The following is a 27,940-nucleotide window of genomic DNA, read 5'->3' as shown; positions in this document are numbered from 1 at the left end:
TGATGATGCTGGTGCTGATGTCATCACCGCCTCCCAGCATCCCTGGCACAACTGCGCCGCCATTTTCCCCCTATCCAGGCTGTCTGAGAGAGGGCCTGAAGCATCCCGCACCCATCCGCTTGTTTATCCGCGCGCTCCTCCCTCCCTCCTCCTCCCTCCGTCTCCCACTCGCGTCTCTCTGACGTACCGCTGTGTTTCAGGCTCCCAGCCCACCCAGCGCCGCTCCTGCTGCTGAAGCTGAGGCACACACTCTCTCCCTCTCTTCCCTTTTCCCCATGTATGGATGCGCTCGGGGAAATGATGCTGTAGGTTCACCCGTAAACAAAAAAGAACAGAGGAAAATACGCGCAGCTTGAGGAGACTCAACGAGGACGCACCGGAGGATCGCCGCGCCGCTCTGAATGGGCACGGGGAGTCACGCTCTGCGGCCGTCGAGGTGAGAAATGGCCTCTTAATGCGTGTTTCCTTCACGGCACGGTATCGACGCGGATGGGTGTCACACCTCGGTGACGGCTGGATGTGTGCGTATCGGTGATTTGGAGGCCTTTGTTAAGAGACGCTGCGTCAGGATGTTTGGTGTCTGATTCCGCCGCTGTCAACACTCCTCACATCAGTCACAGCTTCACCCAGGCTTAATTCAGACGCACTCTTAAAATGCAATATACAAATGTGCCATTTTCTAGCTGTTTGAGGTGTGCTGACCTCCTTTCTGACGCATCGTTGGATGAATTTGGTGGCTGTGTTTACGCGGCCTGGCTTTGAGGTGCGGCAGGCAGATCAAGATGGAGGAGGCAATATTTACACGGTTTGTTCGCAGCTTTGATCGCAGACAACCTCTTACGATTTCGACCTTTCCAATAAAGGCGTTGGCTTGGAGCGATTTTGATGGTTTGCAGGTTGTTGTTTTTTTTCTATGCCCTGCTCAGAGTGAGAGGATGGAAATGCGCGTCGTTGTTTTGAAGCTTTCAAAAATGAGTCAAAATGTGTTCAGTACCAACTGAAAAAAAATAAAATAAATGAATAACACCTTTCTGTTTCCCTCAAATTAAATAGTTTTTAGTGAGGGTATTTGTAAAAATAGAGTGAAGACACCAGAAATGACCAAAATTGTGTTGTATCATCTCTGGAAGCAGTGAGGAGATGCTGTTTCACCACAGGGCCTGGTGCCATGGAGGGATGCTGGCCAAAGACTAAGCAGCCATTTTACTGAATAACACGGACGCTGATGGTTTTCCTGCCAAATGATGGCATAGCTATTGAGTTAGCGTGTTGTAGCAGTGCGTGTCTGCCTGAAGAATAACTCACTGACTCAGGATTTGAAAATGAAGGATGTGTCACATTAGTCTCTGTTGTTTGTTGCTAAGCAGGCCGATCCCTCACTATTTGATGGACAATAAGCGTAAACATTCCAGGTGTACTTCATATCTATAGATCTAGAGGTGTGGTAAACATACCTTTCCTCATTAACTTCACCTGTACTTTCATTTATCTATTTGTTTGCATCATCCACCTGTGCAGGTGAGCATCGGTATCTGGACCCAAAGCTCTTCCCGTTCACTCGTTCACCTACCTGCATGATGGCGGGGGCTTCGGTGAAGGTGGCCGTGAGGGTGCGACCCTTCAACTCCAGGGAGATCGGGAAAGACAGCAAGTGCATCATTCAGATGTCGGGAAACACCACGAGTGAGTACGAACTCAGCTGGAAGTGAAATCTGTCTGTGGGAGGTCGATGGGCATATAATGTTGCTTGCAATCTAAACGTCGGATTATGTGCCTGTAATTCAAACGTTCCAGCGTTGATGTAAAAGAAAAGGTACAATCCATATTTTGCACTTCTAATCTAATAGGCTTTTTGTACTTTAGAGTTTTCTTTCTCACAGTACCATTCTAAAAGTCAACACAGTGCTGTGTCACTCAAACCTGAAGCGCACACACTTCAAAAAAGATTATTCAGTGAATTATTCAGAAAGAAGTCATCATAAGTCTGAAGATAATTTAACTTTTTTTGCAGTAAAAATCATATCAGACAATTATTGCTCCAAGAACGTCTTCTTAAGTTTGAAAATGCTTCAGTTGGCAAATTAGACATCATCTTATTCATTGCATTTATGCATTTATTGCGCTCATTGAATTTAGAGCGATGCATAACCACTGAATATAACATTAAATTCTTTGAGTTGACTTAAGAAGACTGAAACAAGAAAATGAAAGCAAAACTACATGTTTGTATGAACAAAGCAGGACATAGAATTATGAAGGTAATAAAACTGCTGCTTTATTAAAAAAACAATAACAATCTATAATCCTCCCTTAATGGTTTTGCGCCAAGTAAATGCCAATTAACTGGATGACTACTGTACTGGAAGACATTTTCAGCGAAGCACTGACTGCCACATGCAGACTTATGATCACATTCAGGTCCTATCAACTATTAATTGTGAATTTTGGATAATGTTACATCTCTTCCTGTGTATACATGAATAATTACTTTGATTTCTTTGCCGATAGCCTTAAAAAACTCATAAAACACACTCAGCCAGGTGATTTTTCCAGCCTGCTCACTTCAACCCCACCACATTCTTTGAATGAATATTAGATAGGAGATATGTATTTTTGTCACATCGGATCAAAGTTAACTCAGGTGATGTCTAAATGTTTCAAATCTGATTTATGATCCCCTCTTACGTTGCTGTCCTGCTGTTTTGATCATCTGTCCGTGACCTACATGGAGCTAAGTTTAGCATTTCACCTCACCCATTTGTCTTGTGGGCAGCTTTTGCCCCGCAGCAGCACAACAGTGGGTAGAGAGGCATCCTGGCAGATCGAGAAAGAAACAAAAGCTCCAGTCAGGCCTGCGTAGGATGTCGCCACGACCGCAAGCTCTCGTCTGTAATCATACGAGCTGCGCGTCCCCATAAAGGCCTCGTTGTTTTGGTCGAGCCCAGACCGAAGGTCAGCTGATTGCCCGTGAAGGAGGGAGTGGGTTTGTGTCAGGCCGTTGGGCCTGTCTGTGTTTTTAATGACCTCATTAGAGACAAAATGTGTGGATTTGGTTACTTCAGCTTGTCAGCGCCACCGGTTATGGACGTGAGATTTCACTGTCATCTCAGTGTTTTCATTTCAGGCAGGATGCTCATTTCACGGGAACACTGGAACACTGCCTCTGCTCGTTGCACATTAAGGGTTGAATGGCAGTTGTTAGGTAGGTAGTTCGATCCCCCATCTTGCCCTGTGTATGTCTTGGAGACCAGACCCTCGATTGCTAAAACTAGTGTTTATGGCAGCCGTCTTTATTGGTGTGAGTGTGGGGGGTCATGTGGGGTGTGTGGAGACCACTCAAAGTATAAAATGCACCCTGTAAGCGTTCTGTAAACATTGTGAGGTCCAGAGAGCTGTATCATTATGTTCCGCCAAGTAGCCTTAAACTGGCTAAACCCAGCATTGTCCTATAAAGCTGCTCTTGACTCCTTATCCTGCGTCGCTTTAGTTGCTTTGCCTTTCTGTGTTCATTCAGCCATGATCAAACATGGTAGTTCAGGTGTTGTAAGGGAAAACTCTGGATAGTACATGCTATACAGACTATGATGTGACCCACCTCTACCTGCGCATGCAGACTTGCTCTGGATCTACTTCATCGGTTCATTAGTGGCAGAAGTGGATATTTTAAGGAGGTGCCACCCATGTATGTATGCCAGGTGGTGGCTGGTGTCGTCAGTTGGTGGTGGGTGTGTCTACGGCAGTGCTGCTGTTAAATGCATTCAGCCGTTATTTATTTGAAGTTGGAGCTGGGGGAGTTTGGGAGGGATACTTTCTAAAGAATTAACAAAATACTGCACAAAGATGCTGATTTGAAGGTGTATTTGACAACAAGATTTGAGTTTCTGTGTTCGTTTGGTTTCAATAAATTACAATTAAATTTCAATGTTATTTGGTTGTTTCAACTCATCCACCTGCTCAGCTTGCAGAAGTCTTATTTTGCTATTAATCAGCTGCTATAAGACAATTAAAGTATCTAAAAAATGACAACATTGCCCCAAATAACAATAATAGATCGCTGATATATTTGTCTGACAATTTTATATCATACAGTTATGAATATCCTTGAAATAATAATGCACAAATGTGGATAACAGCCATCACATGCATTACATCTTTAACTTCTGAATATTGTGTCACTGGATTACTGGGTAACGTTTTTTGGTAAAAACCAATATAATTATAAGAAAAATATAAATTGGTGATTAAAGACAATAATACAAAAGGTTTTCATTTGGATTTCTACACACTAATATTAATATGAAACATATAGCAAAACCTGTGAGCTGAATTCAGAACCACCCGTGGATGTTGAAGCACAAAACTGAAATCATTTAAACAAAATCTTTAAACCTGCCTCGTCAGCTTGGATTCTATCTCTAAGTTTAGATTTTTTTTTTTTATTAACATTGACATCTGCTATTTTATTCTTCCAATCAACTAATATTTGATTTATTTTTCTCAAATTAAATTCTTAAAGTTATTTTCAATTCTTCTGATATAGTTAGTTTTCTTGTTTCTACTTGTTTTGCCTTGTGATCACAGTGTTATTTTTTATTTGCGATAACTTGTGTACAAATAACATTTAATTGATTTTCAAAATACGGAGAGTTTGTGGTATATTTGTCTGAATTGTCTCTTTTCTTAAAAGGTTGATAATTGACCCGTGAAGCTTTTTGAGGCCGAGACTGAGGAACTAGTTTTTTTGAAAAACGTATTTCTATGAATGTTAATATCAAGAATAAATTATAATAGAATAGAAACACTTAATAGAGCCTGTCATCATATTGTGCAGATTTTGTGAAACTGATGACCAAAATGAAAAGATGTACACGGCAGAGGGGAGATGCAGCTTTTGATGCATTCGACTGACGCAATTCTGTCTTTTCAGCAATCCTGAATCCCAAACAGCCAAAAGAAAACAAGAGCTTCAACTTTGACTTTTCCTACTGGTCACACACCACGGTGAGTTCCAGTCTCAGGGTGATTAAATAAATGTACTATTAATAGGGTTGCACTGTATAAGTGACTGTTTGATGGCATTTTCTTGCCTCCAGCACCCTGGTTTCTATGTTTTCATGCAACGCACTGACGCTACTTCTCTCTCTTTATTTATATCTCTTTATTTATACTGCGACTGTTTGCAGCCTGAGGACATCAACTATGCGTCCCAGATGCAGGTCTACAAGGACATCGGAGAGGAGATGCTGCTTCATGCCTTTGAAGGCTACAACGTTTGTATATTCGCCTACGGCCAGACGGGAGCAGGCAAAAGCTACACAATGATGGGGAGGCAGGAAAAAGACCAGCAAGGAATCATACCTCTGGTAATACAACCCATTAAAACATAGTTTTCCCTCAATATTCCCCAAAAAGAAACTAAAGTCTTTATGTGCATTTGACTTCTCCTGATTGACTGACATCGTTGGTTGCATTTTTCACACAAAATGACAATATCCTCCTTGTTTTGCAGCTGTGTGAAGACCTTTTCACCAAATTTAATGGCTGCAATAATGACAACAGTATGTCTTACTCTGTGGAGGTGAGCAACATGGATTTTTTTTTTGTATTTTGTGTAGCACTGCATGTTCATATTGACCATTTAATGCCCAGTCTGTGGAAAATACAATGGGAAAATTACTGCTATTTTATTTTTGGCAATGATAACAAATGTGAAACCAACTTACATTTTGTATCCAATGTAGATTTTATGTCTTTAACATGATGAAATGGTTTCATGAAACCATTGACATTTTTAAAGTCAATAATCAATTATTAGGTGACTTTGTATTTATCATGTCACCCTTTCATACATATATTATTATTACCATTATTGTTATTATTATTATTATTTGAATATAAACCAATTATGGTGTAAAGGACAATTTTGCTCTGCCTGTTCTGCCTCATTTCTTTTTCTTTTTTATTTCAGTTTAATCTGAAATGTTTATGTCATTTTTGGATTATCGATGTTAAATTGTAGCTCCTATGTTCTGTTTAAGCTACAAGACCTAAAGTGATACCACTACAGGCTAAAATACTTCCAAAAGAAGAAGCAGGCAGTACATATAATAGTTTGTTTTATGGATGAAATAAATATCCTCTATGGATAGTTGAGCTTTTGTTGCTCCTGCAACAGCTGAGCACGACCTGGACGTAACCTATCAATAAGTGATGAAACAGTTTTTTTGACTTCCTTTTCTCCTCGTCACAGGTGAGCTACATGGAGATCTACTGTGAACGTGTGCGTGATCTGCTTAACCCAAAAAACAAAGGCAACCTGCGTGTCCGAGAGCACCCTCTGATGGGACCGTATGTGGAGGATCTGTCCAAACTGGCCGTCACCTCCTACAATGACATCCAGGACCTGATGGATTCTGGAAACAAGGCCAGGTAACGACCTGAGCAGCTGAGTCTCATGCACAAGCCGTGATTCAATTAACGGATCACATTCATGACGATTTGTGTCCGTTCTCCAGGACTGTGGCTGCCACCAACATGAACGAGACCAGCAGCCGCTCGCACGCTGTCTTCAACATCATCTTCACTCAGAAGAAACACGACATGGGGTCTGACAACACTTCAGAAAAGGTTCGGACTCATCGTTCAGCTGTACAAACCGGATCAATACGATGAGACACCAAAAGGCCGAAAGCATTTTATGACCCGACAGGAAGCCGTCTATTTTCTGATGAACATGCTGTTTTATTGACCGATGACCACACCTATCGGTGTGGCTTCAGATGTGGCTGCGGTGGATGCAGAGGCTTTTCCATTAACGTCAACAAGCTTTTAATATGCAGCATTTTTTGTGATCATCACAGGTCAGCAAGATCAGTCTGGTGGACTTGGCTGGAAGTGAGAGAGCCGACTCAACCGGAGCTAAAGGAACAAGACTGAAGGTGAGATGATTGGTTAGTTTCAGGCGTTTGTACATCCAACTATCCATCCATGCAACCATCTAGCCATGTAAAAGTCTCTGAGGGTCACGCTGTGCTGCCTGAACCAAACCCAGGTCAATTATTTTTGCCTTCCTGGAGTAGTTTGAGCTTGATTTATTGTTGTTGTTGTTGTTGTTGTTGCTGCTGCTGCATATACTATAATACTAACAATGTTCTAATATTTGCAGGAAGGAGCAAACATCAACAAATCTTTGACCACACTGGGAAAAGTCATTTCTGCTCTTGCAGAACAGGTAGGATTCTTACATGTTTTGAAAACGCTGAGTAGACATTCCTGTTTTATGTTTCGCAAATAATATATTTTTTTCTTTTTTCCTTCAGGACTCAGCTCCTAACAAGGTTAGTTTACATTTGCAGCAGCTTTCATTACATATTCCAAGTTTTCCAGGGTTAGAAAAATACAATAAATTGGTATCATTTTGTGTGCAGAACAAGAAAAAGAAGAAGGTGGAGAGTTTCATTCCCTACAGAGATTCAGTCCTGACGTGGCTACTCAGAGAGAACTTGGGTATGCAAACATGAGGGAAAAATACTTTGTTAAATATTAAGATTGTTTTGTTGGTAATTAATTAATACTGTGTATCTTTAGGAGGAAACTCTCGTACAGCGATGGTGGCTGCTCTCAGCCCCGCAGACATCAACTACGACGAAACCCTCAGTACTCTGCGGTGAGGAAAAGATGATCAAATGACATACTTGGAGTTTACAAATGGACTCAACATAAAGCATGAGGGTGACACTAAAGTGCTTTTTTTTTTTTTTTTTTTTTACAAAGAATAATTAAATGAAATTACTTGAATTTGCTTTACTCGTACAAAAAAACAAAACCCAAACAGGTTAAAAATAGAAGATATAATAGATGCGATATAGAATTTAAAGCTTAAAATGATAAGGTGCTTGAATAATAGGCAGCAGCTGACAGAAAAACATCACATTTTATTGTTTAATGGCTTCTTGACTTCATCTTGGTCCCTCTTTCCAGATATGCTGACCGCGCCAAACAGATCCGCTGCAATGCCGTGATCAACGAGGATCCCAACAACCGGCTGGTCCGTGAGCTGAAAGAGGAAGTGGCCCGCCTCAAAGACTTGCTGTACTCTCAGGGCCTGGGAGACATCATAGAGAGTGAGTCCCAGCACACGCTCGCAGGCACATACAGGGTCCCGTGCACAGTTGAACATTTCTGACTTTTCTATTAATAACTCTTATACATTATGGCTGCTATTAGATTACGATGTCATCGCTGTGACGCCAACATAAAATGCATGGTTTAGTCCAAAACATGAAGAGTATAATGATATGGCGATGCCACAGCTGTAATCATTAAAATGAATAGAACATTTGCGAAAATGTACTTTATTTTCTTGAAATTTTTACCCGATTGAGATGCTCTGTCTTTGTGCGCGTGCGTAAACCAGTCATGTCATTTATCAGTCGGTCATAGCATGAATATAACAAAAAAAAGCTGAACAAGATATGCAAATGTGCTCAAGCTTTAATGACTGAATGAACGGGATTAAACCTGAGTGAGTTTGTGCTTAGAAGCCAGAAGCTTTGCTAACTAAAACTAACCCAGACTTCCACGAATCTTTAGCTCATTACTAAGCCAGAAGATACAACTTCAGTGCCAGCAACTCCCTCACAAATATTCATGGGGAGACACAGGAGACACGATTTGCATTCTAAGCGATCACAAAAACATGTAGGCCAATGGAAATCAGCTCAAAGATTGCTGCATCCCGGTAAACCTGAGAGCTTTTGGTGCAGGTTTTTATCTCTCTGTCCGCTGAAGACAGAGGAGTCGGCTCTCACACGCGTTCTCTTCTCTTCCTCTGTCCATCAGCATATCGCTGCACCGGCCCAGTCATCGCTGGTTTGAAATGTGTGTATAACTCTTGCGAGCCTGCGCTTTGCAACTAATAGAAAATCAATCATGCGCCACCCTTTGTTTTCTTCCACCACACCAGAGACCAAACTAACAATCCCACGAGACTCAATGTGAATTCAGACAAACTAATTACGTGAACTTACGTTTCATAATCTTTTTCCCACCCAAAAGATTCAGCAAAATGGCCTCCTTCCCTTTTGTGAGTTTGAATTATCCATGGTGACATGATTAATTGACCTTAAACACTTCAGTTCACCAAAAGCCCCACAGTGATTTTTGCATTTGTTTCGTTGCATAATTTGCTCTTAAAATAAGAACAAAAGAAGGGGATTTATTTGGCGGACGCCATTTTAGATTGCTTTCTTTGCATCCTGGTTCTCTGTGTGTGGCGCTCCTATAATTTGAAGCCGGGTGCTTGGAGGCCTGCCTGCAGACACACAGTGAAGGCCGTGCTTAAGGGTTTCAACACATTACCACGAGCCTGGCAGGAGGAGAAACACACTTGCAGGCTGGATACGATCGATACCCATTCTTGTGACTTGGCTTTTTTTTTTTTTTTTTGTTTCTTCTCTCATAACCGTGCTTTGCTTGTTGGGTGCCTTTGTATGTAGTTAAACATCAGAGTGACCAAAGGCTTTCAGAGGCAGACTGATCCTCAGCTTGTAGGCGATCTAACATTTTATGCTCAGTCAGTTTAAGTTGCTCTTTTTCTCACTTTCTGCGATGGCTTTGGTAAATCAAAGTGTCTCTGCTTCTTTTACACATTGTTTGAGCTTTCTCTTCTTTTGTTTGTACTCCTCCCCGGTGTTCCCCTGTTTCTTTTCCCTTTTTTAATCTGTGCTCCTCCGTGTTTTCTTTCTCAATCCCTGACGTCTCTCCTTAAACATCCTTGCGTCTGCTCCTACCTTCTGTCCTTCCTTCCTTCCTTCCTTCCTCTCTTCTTTCCATCCTCGCTTTCTTCCACGCGACGCCTCTCTCTCTGGCAGACCTGTGCGATTACAAAAACTTTGTGAATAATCGCCAGGCTGTCAATCAAAGGGGTGATCTCTCCGCAGTGACCCATGCCATGACGGGGATGAGTCCTTCCCCGACGCTCTCGACCCTGTCGAGCCGCGCCGCCTCCATCAGCAACCTCCACGACCGCATTTTCAGCCCCGCTAGTGAGGAGGCGATCGAAAGGCTCAAGGTGAGAACGCTCAAGATGTAAAGGTCGACTTTTGTCCAGACATGAAAACTCAAAGCAAGAGCGTCAAACGTATGGCCTGTGTGTCAAACGCTTTCAGAGGATCCATTGTAACCCATGGCGTGACCTCAGAAAAGGGTTTGGATTAGAAAGAAAACATCAACTCTAGTGTTTCAATAAAGATATTTTCTGTATCTTATTTGTTCAGTATGGCTTGCACAGTTTGAGTAAGAGCAGCAGACTCAAAAGTGCACAGCAGTGAAAGATAACTAACTGCTAGTGAAGCAGTTTTAGCATCAAAGTGAGTAAAAGTGAGTTAAAACATCCACATTGAAGGTTGCTTCAAAATGCTTTATTTGCCATCTCTCAATTAAAGCACTTTCAAAATGGCATCAGTCACAAGGACACTTAAGGAATATTTCAAGCAATGATGATAGCATAATATTAAAAGCACCTTTTAAAATGGTGCCACCAAGCACTGTAGCATAGCCCGGATCCCAGCTGACTATGGGCAAAGGCAGGATATATCCTGTACAGGTCACCAGTCCATCACCATAAAGACAAGTATACTCCCATACACTGCGTGGATGGAGGACCAAAACACAGATTCAGCTAAAAACGAAACAAACAAAAAGGCTTTTCACAAAATAACCCCCAAAAAACCATCAGAAGTCCAATTTGATCAAACATCCTGGACATAATGACAATGGAAAGACACTGAGCTGAAGACAGGAGCCATACAGAAAAGAAGGATATCGAAAACATTACGTGACGCAAATATAAAAACAACAAAAAAAATGGCACCATGACAAAAGGAAAACAAACAGAAAGTGCTGTTATCTCTGGTTTTCAGTCTTGTCCTTGGAATCAATGACTATGCAGTCATATATATGAACTATCAATGAACAATTACATTTACAAACAGTTTGGAGGAAAGTATTGTAATGTAAATGTAAATGTATGTAATAAGTTTGGCCCCTTTTAAAATCTTGGTTCTAACTCCATAAACAGGAAACTGAGAAAATCATTGCAGAGCTCAACGAGACATGGGAGGAGAAGCTGCGTCGTACCGAGGCCATCCGCATGGAGAGGTTTGTCCACCGTGGTCATGCTGAGCTCAGGCGTCAGAATTCATCATGCCTCTCTTTAAGCTTCTAAAAATAAATATACCAGATTGGTTCAAACGGCTGCACAATTTAATGGATCTTCACATATTGGTCTTTAGCTTTTTAAATGTTCTATAACACCACGCTGAGGCTGGATAGTCAGTTTCACACCAAGACATCTTTAATGGAATTTGTTTAATACTCTTAAGTCCTGAATGCAATATTTCAGAGCATGCACTCTTTTTTTTTTTTGTTATTTCATCTGTCAGTTATCAAGATTAAATGTATTCATCATACATGACGTCTTTATGTCTATTAATTCACTTTACACAACCTCCACCCTCTCTGCAGTTTGTGTGAACTATAAGGTCTCACTAAACATCTGACAGTACCTCTTTTTCTTTTCTTTCTTGCTGTGTGTGATAATGTGTTATGAATCTCAAACTGTATGACTGCTCCCTGTAGAGAGGCCCTGCTGGCAGAAATGGGCGTGGCTATGAGAGAAGATGGCGGCACCGTGGGTGTCTTCTCCCCCAAAAAGGTAAGGTCCAGTTATCCACCCGAACACTTCACTTAGTTCATTAAGGTTCTTCTTATTGACCGAAGAATCTACAAAAAAAAAAAAATAAATGCTCAAGCAAGCTAAAGCATGTATGATTTCTCTCTCAGACGCCTCATCTGGTGAACCTCAACGAGGACCCGCTGATGTCCGAGTGTCTGCTGTATTACATCAAAGACGGCACCACCAAGTAAGCGTTGGCGCTTTCACGCTCTCACTGTGACACATTGGGGGATTTGCAGGCATTTGAACGTCTCTTGTCTTCTTTCAGGGTCGGTCGAGAAAATGCCAAGACACGTCAAGACATTGTTCTCAGTGGCCACTTTATCAAAGATGAACACTGCACGTTCAGCAGCACCACGGGCCCTCAGGGAGAAGGTGAAGGCTCGCTCACCTTGAAATAAACATCGCCTCAGTTTATCCCCGCTGTTTCCTTGCTTCATCTCAATGTCACTTATTTATATATCTGTTTTTAGCGTCCTGATTAGAGAGCGTCGTCGTCCAGATAACTTAATAATGCAGCTATATGCTTATTATCGAACCACGGGAAACCTTGAAACTAATGCAAGCATCTTTTTTTTTTTTTACCAGGATGCGTTGTCCTTGAACCGTGTGAAGGAGCCGAAACATACGTCAACGGGAAGCGAGTGACCTCTCCCATCGTTCTGCGGTCTGGTGAGTCAAAGTCATCGCGTTAAAAATATTTCTAAAATAAGCTGCTTACTCCTGGATATTTAAATCCATAATGCCTATAAGTATAAGTATACATATACGTGCATGTGTATATAGTTCTTTTTTTCTTGGAAAAATGTCCTTTGGCACATATTCTAAAAAACAAATCGATGGGAAAATGTATTCATCTTGTTGAACCACAGTTACTGGTAAGACTTTAACATTGCGACTGGATTAGATGTATGTATTCATTCCATCACTGGTGCAATCTATAATCTCATTTCTCATACAGGAGCATGTGTTTTCACTTCTCTGCAGGTTCTCTCTGACATCTATTTATTTATTTTTTTTATCTTTTTTTAAGGTAATCGTATCATCATGGGCAAGAGTCACGTTTTCCGCTTCAATGACCCGGAGCAGGCGCGTCTCGAGCGCGAGAGGACGCCGTGCGCCGAGACGCCAGTGGAGCCTGTCGACTGGGCCTTCGCTCAGAGGGAGCTGCTGGAGAAACAAGGCATCGACATGAAGCAGGAGATGGAGCAGAGGTGGGCGTAGTGCCGCGCCGTCTAATAAAATCCTTATTGAAATGGCATAAAAATATAATTCGCTGACTTAAATATTTCAGGCTTCAGGAGCTTGAGGATCAATATCGTAAAGAAAGAGAAGAAGCCAGTAACCTCCTGGAACAGCAGAGGCTGGTGAGTGAAAACTTTATTATTAGAAGATCCAGGTATTGATGTTTCACACAAAGTAACTCTCACCCTGCTAATTTGCTCCTTTTCAGGACTACGAGAGCAAACTGGAGGCTCTTCAGAAACAAGTAGACTCCCGGTATCTCGAGTCACCCGAGGAAGAGGAGGAGCCTGAAGAAGAAGGTGAGACCACTACTTTTAGCTGCTCCCTGCATATACAGCTATCGTCTTTCTCTGTCGGGCTTTTATTTGCTGAAAAACGCATTCACGCCTTCACATTTCTGGACTCCAGTGCCGTGGACGAAGCGCGAGACGGAGCTGGCGCTGTGGGCTTTCAGAAAGTGGCGTTTCTACCAGTTCACGTCCCTCAGAGATCTGCTGTGGGGCAACGCCATCTTCCTCAAAGAGGCCAACGCCATCAGTGTGGAGCTGAAGAAGAAGGTTAGATATTACCGTGAGATACAGAGCAAGGATGCAGCTGTGGTGTCCTTTATTTTGATTCTTTTTTATAATATATGATGTTTGATAGATTACAGATATCATTGGAAGTGATGAATTAGTTTTGTCAGTTATTTTGATGGTGTATTGTAGGACGCTTCTCTACTGCCTTGTAGAACAGGGAACATTACAATGGGGAGTGTTGGAAAGATATTAAAATGCCTACATGTAACATGACTGATTTGCAAGTGCAAAAAGCTATTTCAACCTGGTAAGTTCAAGTTTGAACACAAATGATCAAGACTACAAAGATAAATGTGATCATGATAAAGATCTTTGAGGCTTTTAACATCCAGTTGGTCCCCTTTTCCAACTGGCAGCAAACACAATGCTCTAAAGCTGGATCCATTTTCTTTTATGAGGAGGGGGTAAAAGATATTTATTTAAAGTAAAGACAGACTATTCAGCTGGGGCCAACACAGCAAGCTGTTACAAAATGCACGACTTGATTACTTTTCATGCTAAATTAAGGGAAACACGAAGCAAAATTTTACTGTGGAAAAACCTAATTGTGCTGAATTATTGCTGGTGTTATCATTTATATGATCCTTATATTATTTGTGCACCAGTCAATACGAATTTGAAATCAGAGTGAAAGTTTGGCTTCATTTATAAGTGAGATATGTTTTTTTTTAGTCAGTAAAAAGTATGAATATTAAGTATTTTCCAGCTTTTTCAGTGCAAACATTTCTCCAAGCTATATTTTGCCTTACATTAATAAAGCGTTCAAATATCTATGGTGCTGTATATTGCACTTATGAACTCCCTCTGATGTCTCATGGCTGCAGGTGTTTCTCTCACCTGATTTTAATCTGTGTAACTTGCCGTGACTTCACTTTTGCATGCGAAACGACTCTGCTGCTGTTGGGAGTATTTTAACAACAATTAACGATGCACAGTCATACAGAGCATATAAACGCGCCGTTGTTCCCACAGGTGCAGTTTCAGTTCGTTCTGCTGACGGACACACTGTACTCTCCGCTGCCTCCGGACCTGCTGCCCCCCAGTGTGGCCAAAGAGCGAGAGAGGAGACCTTTCCCTCGGACCATAGTCGCCGTCGAGGTTCAGGATCAAAAGAATGGAGCCACACATTACTGGACTCTGGAGAAACTCAGGTATGAAGCGTGGATGCTTAATGTTTAAGTTCGTTTCACAGTTGAGGTGATATCTGATTGAATTTGATTCCTTATTTCCCGCTATGTTCAGACATATTATAGAATTATTCTTTTCTGATTGTTGCAGGCAGAGGCTGGACTTGATGAGAGAGATGTACGACCGAGCGGCGGAGCTTCCCAGCAGCGCGGTGGAGGACTGTGACCACGCCCTGACCGGAGGCGACCCCTTCTACGACCGCTTCCCCTGGTTCCGCCTCGTCGGCAGGTGAGTTGATGCCGTTGATGAATTGTTTAAGATCCCTACTTATCGGCACGAGAAAAAAAAAGTCAACAACAGCCCACTTCTCTCCGTTTTCTCTGCAGGGCGTTTGTGTACCTCAGTAACCTGCTGTATCCGGTGCCCCTGGTACACCGCGTGGCCATTGTCAGCGAAAAAGGAGAAGTGAAAGGTTTCCTCCGAGTGGCTGTACAGGCCATCTCAGGTATGAACATGCATTTTGTGGAGTTTTTCTGAATCTTTACCTTCAGCTGGAGCTTCATCCCGTCTTCTGCTTCCCTTCTTGTTTAGCTGACGAGGAGGCCCCAGATTACGGCTCTGGTGTGAGGCAGTCCGGCACAGCCAAGATCTCCTTTGAGGACAAGCAGTTTGAAAAGGTACTGATCATTATTCTGCGTTTTCAACTGTCTGAATAAATGCATAGAAAGGCCTACATTTAAACCAACAAACCCAGAGATTAAAAGAAACATCAGTCATTGGTTACGTAACTAGATTTTGAATTTCTGGACTGATGTGCTTTGATAGAAAATCCTCAAGAAATTCAAAGCACTGTGCTCACGCCCTGGTAAAAAATAAAGATCACATAGCAACATGGCTAAGCAATTACAAACAAACTAATAAAAGAACAACAATATAAATGTTCACAGCAAAGTTATTAAAAGAATATAATAAAATTCACAGCTAAATGAAAAACTCCTCGTGAGGCCGTCCAATTTTTCCTAATCTCCTGGGCCATCACCCTGTTAATACATATTCTCACTTCCAACTTAATCCACCCAGTGCTCATGCTGTTCCTCGGTTCTTCTTCAGTTTCAGACCGAGTCGTGTCCTGGTGTTTTGTCGCACTCCAACACGTCCCTGGAGGAGCTGCGGATTGTGGAGGGGGAAGGGCAAAACGCAGAGATTGGAATTTCTGCCGACGAAGTCAACAACAACACCTGTAGCGGTGACTATACAGGTACGCAGAGCCCAATGGCAGCAGAAACTTGACCGCGTTTCACTCTTACTGATTTACAATATTCTCCTTCTCAGACATGTATTTGTTGAAAAGAAATGTCAGTAATGTTTTGTTTTTTGTTTGCCCTATGTAGCCTTGCAGGAGGCTCCTCACAGCCCCGTGAAAAGTTTAGGTCTGGGTTTGGATCTTCCTCTGGATCTGTCTCCTGAAAAAGCTCTGTCCCACCTGAAGATCGGCAGCACGTTCACCTTCAGAGTCACCGTCCTGCAGGCCTCCAGCATCTCGGCAGAGTACGCCGACATCTTCTGCCAGTTCAAGTGAGTACGAGCACAGAAAGCCTGTAAACGATGAAGATGACTGGATGTGATTATTTATTAAATGTATTCTGTTTGTCTCTGTTAGTGTCTTTATCACTATCAAAACATCAATCCAACGGAGTTTGTTATAATGCAACTTCATCGTTAAAACAATGTTTTTCATTGTAAGTAAGCTAAAAAGCTCAATATCTTCGTTGGAAGTCTGTACTTATAGTGTCAATCTATATCCCCAAAATTCATGTGTCTCACATGTATAAAGACATGTTGTTATGGGGTGATTCCTTGGATCAACTGTGTTGATATAATATTCTGGACTTTACAATCCAGCCTGTTTTGATTTTACTGTGATTTTTTTCCAAACATTATTGAAAGTGTGTCTTCTAATTCTTATTGAAGGTTTTGGTTTGACCGACTCTTAGCTGATGATTTGTACTTTATAGAAATATATAATGACAGGCGCCTCAAATGTTCTTTTTAAATACGAAGTATAATAATATTATACTGTATTGTTGCAGTTTAAGGACACATCTTGTGACACTAAGCGACGTTCTAATTTACCAAGATGTGTTTTTTTAAAATGTTCCCTGCTTGTGAATGTTTGTAGTTTGAATGACTGTTGATAAAAAATGACTTTAGAGGACAGAAATGTAGAAAATGCACAGAAAAACCTCGAAATTATGTGATGACTTCTCGATTTCAGCTTCATCCACCGTCATGACGAAGCGTTCTCCACGGAGCCCCTGAAGAACACCGGCAGAGGACCTCCGCTGGGTTTCTATCACGTGCAAAACGTAGGCAACCTAATACTGTTCTCCTGCTCAGTGGTTGTGCTGCTCGTGCTGTTCGCTGATTCTGGCTCCGTCTGGTCCTAAACAGATCACGGTGGAAGTGACCAAATCCTTCACGGAGTACATTAAGACTCAACCCATCGTCTTTGAGGTGTTTGGACACTATCAGAAACAGCCTTTCCCTCCACTCTGCAAAGATTTAATCAGGTTGGGACGGGTATATTTCTCTTGCTTGTTAATATTTATCATTGACTAGTTTTTCTCTGAATGACAGTGTGCTGTTTGGTTTCTTTCAGCCCTCTGAGACCCTCCAGGAGACAATTCCCCCGAGTCATGCCGTTATCCAAACCAGGTTAGATTTGAGGCTGAATGAGTGACAAAGTATATAAAACTGTTTATTTAATTTAAGATATTTGTAGATTTTGCGGGTAAAAGGTTTCCTATTTTCTTTCATGCTCTTAGATCCTGACATGTATCAAATTGATTTATTTCTGTAGTGATATCTATAATTTTGCTGAAATGTTACCAATGATTTTCATTGCTTTGATGCACAATTTTTATTGTATTCATCTTATTTATTTGTGCAGCACTGTCAAAAATTAGATTAAAAAAAAAGTACAAAAGCTATAATAAGACAGTCCAAACAATACAAAACTATGCAAACAAACTAAATTGATAGTGTATATAATGTTATTAAATATTGAAATTCAATATTAAATGTATTGCATTTTTGTAGACAAAATTCAAAACTAAAGGAGTGCATGTCTTTATCATGAAAAAGGCAGTTTGAGCAATTAGAACTGCAGCTTACTCTGTGTAAGTAAAAGAAAAAATTGGAACAAATGCTGTGTAATACTTAATATCACAAAGAACTTTGTTATCAAATGTAATCCAGTTAAAATATTTTGAACCTCGATGATTGAAGCATAGTGTTCCTAATGTCGTTAATCTGCCCCTTCTTCGTCCTCACAGTGCCGGCCACAAAGCTCAGCACCCTGACTCGCACCACCGCTGGACCGTGCCACGCCAAGTACGACCTCATGGTCTTCTTTGAGATCTGTGAGCTGGAGGCCAACGGAGAGTGAGTCCCGTCTGCTTGCCTGGTCACTTGCACGCCATTTAAAAACAAAAAAAAAACACACACATGAAGTTGATCTGAGCGTTGAGATATAATGTGCTGACTGTGTTTCTGTCTCCAGTTACATCCCAGCGGTTGTGGACCACCGAGGCGGGATGCCGTGTCATGGGACATTCCTCTTGCATCAGGTCCGACCACAGTTTAACTTGCCCGCGTGTTTCCATTTTATAACAAAAATAAGAATAAAATTAAAAGCATGGGATATAGATGAATAATAGATACAAACCTTAAAACCTTCAATAAAATAACAATGGATAAGATAATAGTTTATAATAATTTGCATACACATAAATGGTTTTAATGGCCGTTTGGGATCCTGTAAATGAAGCCATCACATTTATAAAGGTTGAACTCAGACTGAAATCTTGTTGTTGGACCTCCCGGTTCTTTGTGACTCACAGGGCATTCAGAGGAGAATCACAGTCACCATTGCTCACGAAACAGGAAGTGACATTGAGTGGAAGGAGGTGAAAGAGTTGGTGATTGGTGAGTCACATCAGTGGGTCAAACTAGTTATTATTTAATGGCACAGGAAAATAAAATTGAAATAGTTGTTTGAATTAGAATCTTGACTCGATTTGACTTTTTTTTTTACCTCAGGTCGTATCCGAAACACTCCTGAAGCAGATGAGACCATCATAGATCCCAACATCCTTTCCCTCAACATCCTGTCTTCTGGGTACTTCTGGCCTAAACATGATGACAAGTAGGAATTTCACAGATTGTTGTTTACATTGTTTTTTATGAGTTTTTTTTCCTCACTGTCTTTATATACTAATTTTGTACACATCCATATTTTTTATATATGTAATACATGTAGCTCACAGGTTGATTCGATGCTTTCTAGTGTTTTCTAACATCGCTTCATCACTTTTGTTGGCTGAGTTAAAACTTTTAACAGCTGCAGTTAAAAGTTTCTAATTCGTGTCTGTTTCTCTTTATTCTTTATTTTTTTTAATGGCAGCGTCTCCTTGGGAGTTGATCATAGGTATAACAAAAATCATTTTCATTTTTATCTCTTCTAAATTATTGTTTCTGATAACAAAGTGCTTGTTCGCTTACAAGTGTTTGATAAGATCACTGGATCGTAGCTCCAAACTGTATAAACCAGTGAGGCGTTTTTATAGATTTCTTTTTTTTTTTTTTAACGCAGGACTTTCTACCGATTCGAGGCGGCGTGGGACAGCTCCATGCACAACTCTCTGCTCCTCAACAGAGTCACTCCCTATGGGGAGAAGATTTACATCACCCTCTCTGCTTACCTGGAGGTAACGGAAAATAACACACCGGCCCAAACATGTATCAGGTGGTACATACTGAATGATCGTACCGCTGTTTAGGACGATCAAACAAAGCGACATCACCACATCACACTTAAGTGACTGCTGCTTCCAGCCCATAAAAAAGAAGCAGGATATAATGCAACGATCATTGTATCTTGACGGCTTTAGTTTTTACATATGATGCTGTTATTCTTACAAATAGACAAATTATGAAGTGGCTGTCACTTCCATTGCAGTGGATTTAAAAAATTTGCGAATATCAGACTGGATGATAATATTGTTGTCGGCTGTTGGGATCCATAGGAAATTTAAAAAAAGAACCTTCCTCGTGCTAGTAAGATGCGTTCAATTTGAAAGATCTTTACAGTTTTCATATTGAGTCTGCATTCTGTCATTTGTTCGCTATAACTCTCACTGAAAATGTTCCATAGTGAAGAAAGATCTGCGTATCATGGCTAATCTGATGAGTTTAACTTTGCCCATTGAGCTTTTAAAATGTATTCAAATGAAGATACCGAAGGGGAAAATCATTCAACATCGGTGGAGACGAGGAGAGCTCAGTCTTCCTTCATTTTCAGTCCCGTAGGAGTAAAATGTCAGCAAAGTTCTGCATGATAACCCGAGGCTGAAGTCACTCCGGTTTCATAAAATACTCCGAATGAGTCACAAGTTTGTCGCAGTCTGTCACAGAGTGAAAACAATGTTGCTCATTTTTAAGCCGTTATTTAACCTTTTAAAGGGCATTGCTTTAAATACAACAACATGTTTATAAGAAAAAAACAACACCATTCATTTAAAACGCCTCTGAAATGTTTCTAAATATGAGGAAATTTATGTGAATATCTGTAAAATGTTGTTTCCAACCTGAAAACTACTGCGTTGTACTGCATCACAATACAGTGTGTTATTCACAAAGACAACATGAATTGTCCCTACTTTTAAATTTTAAAGTAGACATACAGATACTTCTAATAAATGTGTACAGTGTATAGCAACCAATATGTTGATGCTCATATTTGTGTTTTTTAAATGAATCAGGTGCACTCACAACACAAACTGAATCCTACATTTTCATCACTTGTAGTAATTTATCCAAAACCTACAAAAGTAACATGGATCTCAATGTTTAACACAATAATTCTATCATGTTTTCTTTGACTGTCAAGTACTGATCATTGTTAGTTCGGAACAAACAGTCACTAAATAAAGTAATTAATCAGTGCCACAGGCAGTCGTGATATGCAGTCAGCGTATTTATGAAGAAAGAGAGACTTTTGTTTTTCAGACTTTGATGTACAATCAAAGGCTATTGTAGTTTGTTTTTCTGCAGTATTTGTTTTTTTTTTCCTTTTTTAATGTCAGGGATACAAGTGTTTCTCCAAATCTGTCCATTGCAGACTTTGATCAATTGATTTATATACATATTTTTATTTAACTCTGAATTATTCAAATATCGTGTAACTTCTATAAAAGTGGTTATTATTGTTCTGTGTTTTTTGACTAGATGGAGAACTGTACTCAGCCAACAGTCATTACCAAAGATTTCTGCATGGTGTTTTACTCCCGCGATGCGAAGCTGCCGGCTTCACGCTCCATCAGAAACCTCTTCAGCACCGGCTGCCTCCGGCCCTCCGAGAGGTACACCCGTTCCTTCTGAACTGTGCATATTACGTACAGCCTCAATACTTAGATTAATCGTCTTTATGTTGTCTTTCTCAGCAACCGCGTCACAGGAGTCTATGAGATCACCCTCTGCCACGTGGCTGATAACGGAAGTCCAGGTGACGAAGAAGCAGAACATCAATAGCAAAAAGAAAACAACATCATTAAAATAACTTTTCACTTACTTAAAGCTGGATGCTTTGTGTCCTTGTCCTCAGGCATGCAGCGCCGTCGCAGGCGCGTGCTGGACACCTCGGTGGCGTACGTCAGGGGAGAGGAGAACCTGGCCGGTTGGAGGCCTCGCAGTGACAGCCTCATCCTCGACCACCAGTGGGAGCTGGAGAAACTCAGCCTACTGCAGGAGGTGAGCGCACCAGCCTCAAACCAGAGGAGCGCCTGCTCTTCTTGGACTTTGACGTCACCGATGTGAACTGTGCTTTTAAAAGGTGGAGAAGACACGACACTACCTGCTGCTCAGGGAGAAGCTGGAGGCCACCCTGCAGGCAGGACAGGATGCGCTCTACAAGAGCGGTGACATCAGCGACTTTGCAAAGAGTCCTGTCCTCAGCCACAGTCCCAGCAGCAGCCCGGCCCCCGGCAGCCCCAACCAGAGGCAGAGGGAGCTGGCTGCCAAGGTGAGCGCTCCATCACCTCATTTCTGCTCCGTTTTAAAGACAAATTACAAAAAAAATTAAAAATGCAATCAGAGCAATAAACACTTTTTCACTTTGGTCTTTTTAGTGTCTGCGTCTGCTGATGCACACCTTCAACAGGGAGTACAGCCAGGTGAGCAGCAGTGCCAGTGAGAGCAAGGTGAGCCCCTGCCTAGGCCCTGAAACCCGGCCCGTTAATCCTTCTCAACCTAATGTTTACAGTCTTAAAGCCCCGATCCCCTGAACTTTAGTATGCTCATCATGCTTTCATTTGATCAATTAAGATCATTTCTTTCTTTTGCTTCTTTTCTTTCCCCAACCATGTATGCATTCCGTCTTAATAGCCACCCAAGCAGACCTGGGTCGAATATTATAGTTATTATTAGTCAATAAAAACAAAAAAACGTTTCAGTTCATAAGGTAAATCAGAGCGATTTTTCTTTAATGACGGCTTTCCCAATGTTTTTTTACATGAAGATATATTATGGACTGTTGGGATCCATAAATTGATATGTTGGACTTAGAGGGTTTTTTTTTTTTTTACTATGAACTGCATACTGGGTCTTCTTATACCTGCAACTCTCACGCCTTTTACATTTGTGCTATTTTATCATTTTAATGTGTCTTAAATTAGACTTCCAGCTCCAACAAAATGTAGATTCTATTCAAACAAATATTAGGTTGACCCCTTCTTAATTTTCTTTTATCATGATTTTTCTTAGATTTCTTATTTTTGCTAGTACAACTTTACAAAAGACAATTTCGATCCAGGTCTCCTGATTAACTCTGTTTTCCCAAATCCATGAACAACCTGACAAGCTGAACCTTAAAACAGGGTTGTCATGATACCACATAAGTATAAAGTTTAAATTGAACATTTAGAAGAATACTTGTTTGCTTATTAATAAACAACCTAACCTATATTTAATGATGTTAGAAAAAATTCAAAAAAGACAAATAACAGCCACAATTTGTCAACCACGTCCAACAATGGTAGTTTTTGCAGCTAAAAGAATGTTATTGTTTAGAATGTATTAAATGTGGTATCATTAATGCTTGTTTGAATACTTTCGACAGCCCTACTTCATGATAGTTTTGCCTCGATCCTCCCTTGAGCTCATCTCTCACTTTCCCTCGTCTGCAGAGACTGCCAAGCCCCCTGTCCCATACTAACCGTCCTGCATGTCCTCCTTAACGTACTAACCAGCGAGGGGCTCTTAGACATGTTGAGGATTTACATTACAGTGGTGGTTCTGCAATACATTGAAGGAGAAGTTGCCAAAGTTTCTGATGGAGTTGTTTTTGTGAACGCATGTCTGTGTCGTCCCTGCTTAATTGTTCGCTGGTTGTTTTGTCTCGATATGTTCTTGTCCTTTCCGTCCTGTGTGTCCTTGTTGTTCCTGTTTCTGCGTGTGTGCATGTGCGTGTGCGTGTTTTAGCTTTCGGAGATATCTGCATCGCTAATGAGAGACACATCCTCCTCTGGACTGAGCACGCTCACCCCCTCCTCGACCTGCCCCTCACTGGTAGAGGGACATTTTGATATGAGGTGACTGAACTGTTTCTTTTACTCACAGCATTTTGCAGCACTTATCAAATACATATGCATAATGCCAAGGAAGTTCATAATCAAATGATAAAAGAATTGACGTAAAAATTTCAATGTCTGTGTTTATGACTTCATAGGAAATCAGGCATTGTGCATTGTACATTCCTAATTGGATTTTAACCTAATTTAGTGAAATGGTTTTTACTCATTGTACTGTGTACTTTACAAAGAGAACGCCCAGAAACATTTTGTATTAGTTTAAATCAAGTGATGACAGCAATCTATCTTAAATGACTTTTTAAAAGAAATATTTCATCAAAAGGCATTGTTGTTTGTTTTTGAAAATGTAAATTACTTTCAATTTCAATGTTCTTTTTCATGAATAGGGTAGCCAACATATACAATTTTATTTTATTTTATTTTATTTTATTTTATTTGTTAAACTAAATTTGGGATTTTTTTTAAATCTGTTTTTGTTATTGTAATTCTTGTTAAGTGCAGCCTCATCATTTCATGTGTTGTCATGTCGTGCAGACACGCTGATCTGAGTTCTGGAGCATCCACACCAGACCTGGACCCGTACAGCCCTGTGGACAGAAAGAAAGCTCTCAGAGGATGCACCTTTGTTCCAGACATACAGGAAATCCGCGTTAGGTCAGACGATACGCGTCACACTTCATTCTGAGGAAAATGCTGACTTTGTTGTTGTTGTTTTTATGACGTCCCTCCAGAGCTGTTGCAAAATTACCCAGATCATAAATGTCATGTATTATAGATTCCATGTTATTACCTAGTTAGTCAATTGTTGCAATGTATTGATCATTTTCAGTGATGATCTGTCTTTTTCACTGTCCATCTAAACTACGATCTGCTGCAGGATCTTTCACAAATCTCTTTGAACCTCTGTAACATGAGTGTTTGTTCGCTCATTTACAGTCCTATCGTGTCAAAGAAAGGCTACTTGCACTTCCTGGAGCCGCACACCAGCGGCTGGGTGAAGCGTTACGTGGTGGTGCGCCGGCCCTACGTCTACCTGTACCGCAGCGAGAGGGACAGCGTGGAGAGGGCCGTCATCAACCTGTCGTCTGCTAAGGTGGAATACAGCGAGGACAAGCAGACATTACTGCGGGTATGACTTTGCTGAAAATATCCAGAAACGTGACACTGCTGGTCCTGGATGAGCTTCATTAACCTCGGGGGGCTTCCTGTGTTCTTCAGACTCCCAACACCTTCGCTGTGTGCACCGAGCATCGTGGGATCCTGCTGCAGGCCACCAACGACAAAGAGATGCATGACTGGCTGTATGCTTTCAACCCTCTGTTAGCCGGCACCATCAGGTGAGCGGTGGGCAATTTACTAAAATGTCATAATAGATCTATATCATACTACATCTTCTTCCTGAAATTCCTTGAAATTTAGATCCCAGTGAAAGTTTTCTATTTGAGAGAACGTCATATTACATCCAGTTATTGGTGGTCAGTCTTTGGTATTAAAAGAGTTATTTTACAAATCCAACCTGAGATTATAATTTTATGTTTTCTTCCTTTTCACTCACATTATTGAAAATATTTATTATATTAATTCTGTATTTTGTAATTTAAAAAAAAAATGTATTCTGTTTTTTTATATTTATTAAATGACATTGAATAAATAGTCCAAATTATTAAAAAAAAAATGTTTTGTATAATTTAATTAACCATGCTATTTGGTTAAAATATTCAATGTTCACATGAGCAGAGATGTAAAAAAAGTAATAATAGTAATAATTTGAGGAACTGCTACACGTGAGTCGTCACGATATTCAATTAAAGAGAATTCACTTTAACGACATTTTGTACCTGGAATTTGTTACTTGCTGATTCCATGCAGTCAACATCACCAATAACGGATATAGTAAATATCAATAGTTATTATTACTTGCTTCTTGGTTACAGCTTTTCCAAAATTGTTTCATAAGAAATATAATCAATTGCCTGCTTACAATTTGTTAATTAAACATTTTTTGTGAGATGATATAACAAATAACATTAATAACACATCATATGATCATTACCTGATGTCTTTAACTCTGTTTATAATCTTGCAAATGATCCAAAACTCGTTGGTATTAGCATCGCTTGGCTTTTTATAGTAGCACTTTCAATCTTGGGTTGAAATACACCATTTTTCATGATTGTTAAGCATTTAGTTGCATAGCAGTGAAATATTAAACAAAAATTTTCTTCTTTTATTTTGTAAAATGTGAATTAAAAAAGAATTCTCACTCAAGAAAACACAATTAAATAAAACATTGTTTTTATATATTGTGGGTGTGACATTTCAATGTACATATCTGCAGGTGCTTCTCTCCCAAACAAGTTTTTCTTTCTGGAATCAGTATAACATTCCAATTTAAAAAAGAGATTTTACAAACTTAGTAGCATTGAAGTAACGCATGCAACATTCCACTCGGGCTTATAAATATGCTTATTTAAAATGCGATCTCCTCCTGTCAGGTCGAAGCTCTCCAGGAGAAAGTCGATCCAGTCGATGCAGTCGGTCCCATCTGCTCAGAGGATGTGAGACGTGAACCCGCCTGGTGGAGAAACAACAACAACAAAAACAACAACAACAACAACAACACAAATCTAAAAGCTCGGCTTCTGATGAACAAACACCGTATAAGAAACTTATACGTTTAAATACCCCTCTATGTGATGACCAACCCAGTCCCCCCAAAATCACTCCACCACTCATCTTAACAGCCGTCCCTCCTGCTGGTTTTCGCAGTGACCGACCTCAAACCCTGCATGACGCTCTCCCTCCTGACACACTAACCATCCGTAAAGTCAGTTAACTTACCTCTGCTGGGCACTGAGACTTGCTCCCATTAGTTTTCATGTACATGTAGAAAGTTGTCACCCATAAGGCTACCAAGTATCCTGTAAAAAAACATAAAAACAAACAAAAAAAAAAGACCGGAAGTGGCCGGTCCCGACATTTATTATTGCTGACAATAAGTCCCAGCTGTAAACCAGACGTATGTATCACCGACCATTAACAGCATCAAGCTTCTCCACGTAGAGGCGCGTTAAGGGTAGAGGTGGCGCCAGCTCCACATGCATCCGTCGTACGTCCACTGCACATGACCTCAGTTTGGACCGGCTTGGTGCTCTACACAGCATAGAGTATTTGTTTCACCGCGGAGGTTTCACATAGCGAATTGCTGTTGCTCATCATTTTGAAAGTCAAAGTAGCATGAGGAGGAACTTGTTAGGACTGAAGGGTAAGCTGTCGTCGTCGTCGTGTTTGATTCATTTTCTCTGGTGACATGAAAACTGAGTTCATCATTTAGTTTAAGGTAAAAAAAATTTAAAATAAATAATTCCACGATCAGGAGTGAAAACTTAAGCCTCTGCTTTTTTTTTTTTTTTTTAATGTGCTTCTTAGTTTTTTTTTTGTTTTTTTTTACATAATCCTTCATATTTAAGGACATGTTGTTGTTGTTGTACATTTTCTGCACTGACATTTTTTTTTTTTTGTGACAGGACCGTTGACAGTTTTGTTGCATGGCACTTTATTGTCTTTATTGAGTTGATGTTTATTATCATTCACTCACTTGTTTTAACCAAAGCACTGTTTTTTTTTTGTTGTTATTTTGATTGATTCAATCACTGATCACTGTGCAGTTGTGTTGGGATGAGAATGAAAACAGGGATTTCTAACTAGTACTTCAACAGTATGTTAAATTAATTCTAATTAATAGTCTTTTTTGCCGAGGGTTAGTTGAGACGTGACAGAGTGTTTATGAGTGTCTGGCTTCACTGTCATGTTTTGGAAAACCAGAGACCGAATAGGCAGATTTGTAGAGGGTCAAGCGTGATGAAGAACAACACAGTATAATGTGGGAATTTTTAGTCTTTGGAAGTTCTTGTAGTTTGGAGTTCTTTAACATGTGGACATGTGGTACAAGCTTCAATTTTGACTTAAAGGAACTGATGATGTCAATCGACACACTTAATTCACTCTTTATTCGAGGACTTGTGCTGTGAGTTTCTGTAACTTCTCTTCCTACTCTTGGCAAAAAAAAAAAAAAAAAGCTGTAAAAGATCTTCACTCCGAAAGAGAAATCAATTACATCTTAATTGACTTAGAATATTTTGTATGACAAAGCGGGAGGACAACTGTACTGTGTGTGATTGTACTTTTTCTTGGAAAACAAACCAGATGAAATCAGCACTTGTTCTGTCTGTTACGGGCCAGCAGAGTCACTACAGTAAATACGTTTCAAGACTCCTCTTGTAGCTAAATGGAAAGGACAAAGTTGTATTTGACCATGGACCTGAAATCTGTTGAGGGCAGTTGCTTTGAGTGGACAACAGTTTTGTCCACGCACCAGATAGTGCCTCCCTTTCACCCCCCCCCCCCCCCCCCCCCCCCCCCGTTTTCTTCTCCCCCTCCTCTATCGTCGTCTTTCACATTAAACATTCGTCCCAGAATAGGCTTCCATGTGGAGTGATAGAAAAACGCTATGAAACTTTTTCATTAACATTTTATTGATCTATATCAATGTTATGGAGAGTGAATATTATCAGAAACCCTCTGTAGTATGTTGGTATCGCCTG

General features: G+C 40.5%; 1 protein-coding gene across 1 annotated transcript; it reads left to right on the top strand.

Moving 5' to 3' along the window:
- Positions 1-45: 45 nt before the first annotated feature.
- kif1ab (kinesin family member 1Ab) lies at positions 46-27,460 on the top strand. The gene is made up of 47 exons (XM_080477675.1): positions 46-436; positions 1,519-1,683; positions 4,928-5,001; positions 5,184-5,363; positions 5,510-5,578; positions 6,251-6,429; positions 6,516-6,627; positions 6,861-6,938; positions 7,166-7,246; positions 7,428-7,506; positions 7,588-7,666; positions 7,981-8,123; positions 9,873-10,072; positions 11,081-11,160; positions 11,641-11,716; positions 11,845-11,924; positions 12,006-12,112; positions 12,326-12,409; positions 12,771-12,951; positions 13,032-13,104; positions 13,191-13,281; positions 13,391-13,539; positions 14,533-14,711; positions 14,839-14,976; positions 15,075-15,193; positions 15,280-15,365; positions 15,799-15,946; positions 16,080-16,263; positions 16,964-17,054; positions 17,140-17,258; positions 17,348-17,403; positions 18,024-18,132; positions 18,251-18,317; positions 18,591-18,675; positions 18,790-18,895; positions 19,154-19,177; positions 19,343-19,457; positions 20,977-21,110; positions 21,192-21,253; positions 21,353-21,498; positions 21,581-21,769; positions 21,876-21,947; positions 23,227-23,336; positions 23,871-23,990; positions 24,273-24,465; positions 24,555-24,673; positions 25,832-27,460. Exons 2-47 carry the CDS (start codon positions 1,575-1,577, stop codon positions 25,896-25,898), a joined length of 5,142 nt encoding a protein of 1,713 aa, XP_080333801.1. The 5' UTR covers positions 46-436; positions 1,519-1,574; the 3' UTR covers positions 25,899-27,460.
- Positions 27,461-27,940: the final 480 nt, after the last annotated feature.

The sequence above is a fragment of the Lipophrys pholis genome (assembly GCF_963383615.2).
Source record: "Lipophrys pholis genome assembly, chromosome: 1".
NCBI lineage: Eukaryota > Metazoa > Chordata > Actinopteri > Blenniiformes > Blenniidae > Lipophrys > Lipophrys pholis.
This window is presented reverse-complemented; position numbering and strand designations above follow the sequence as displayed.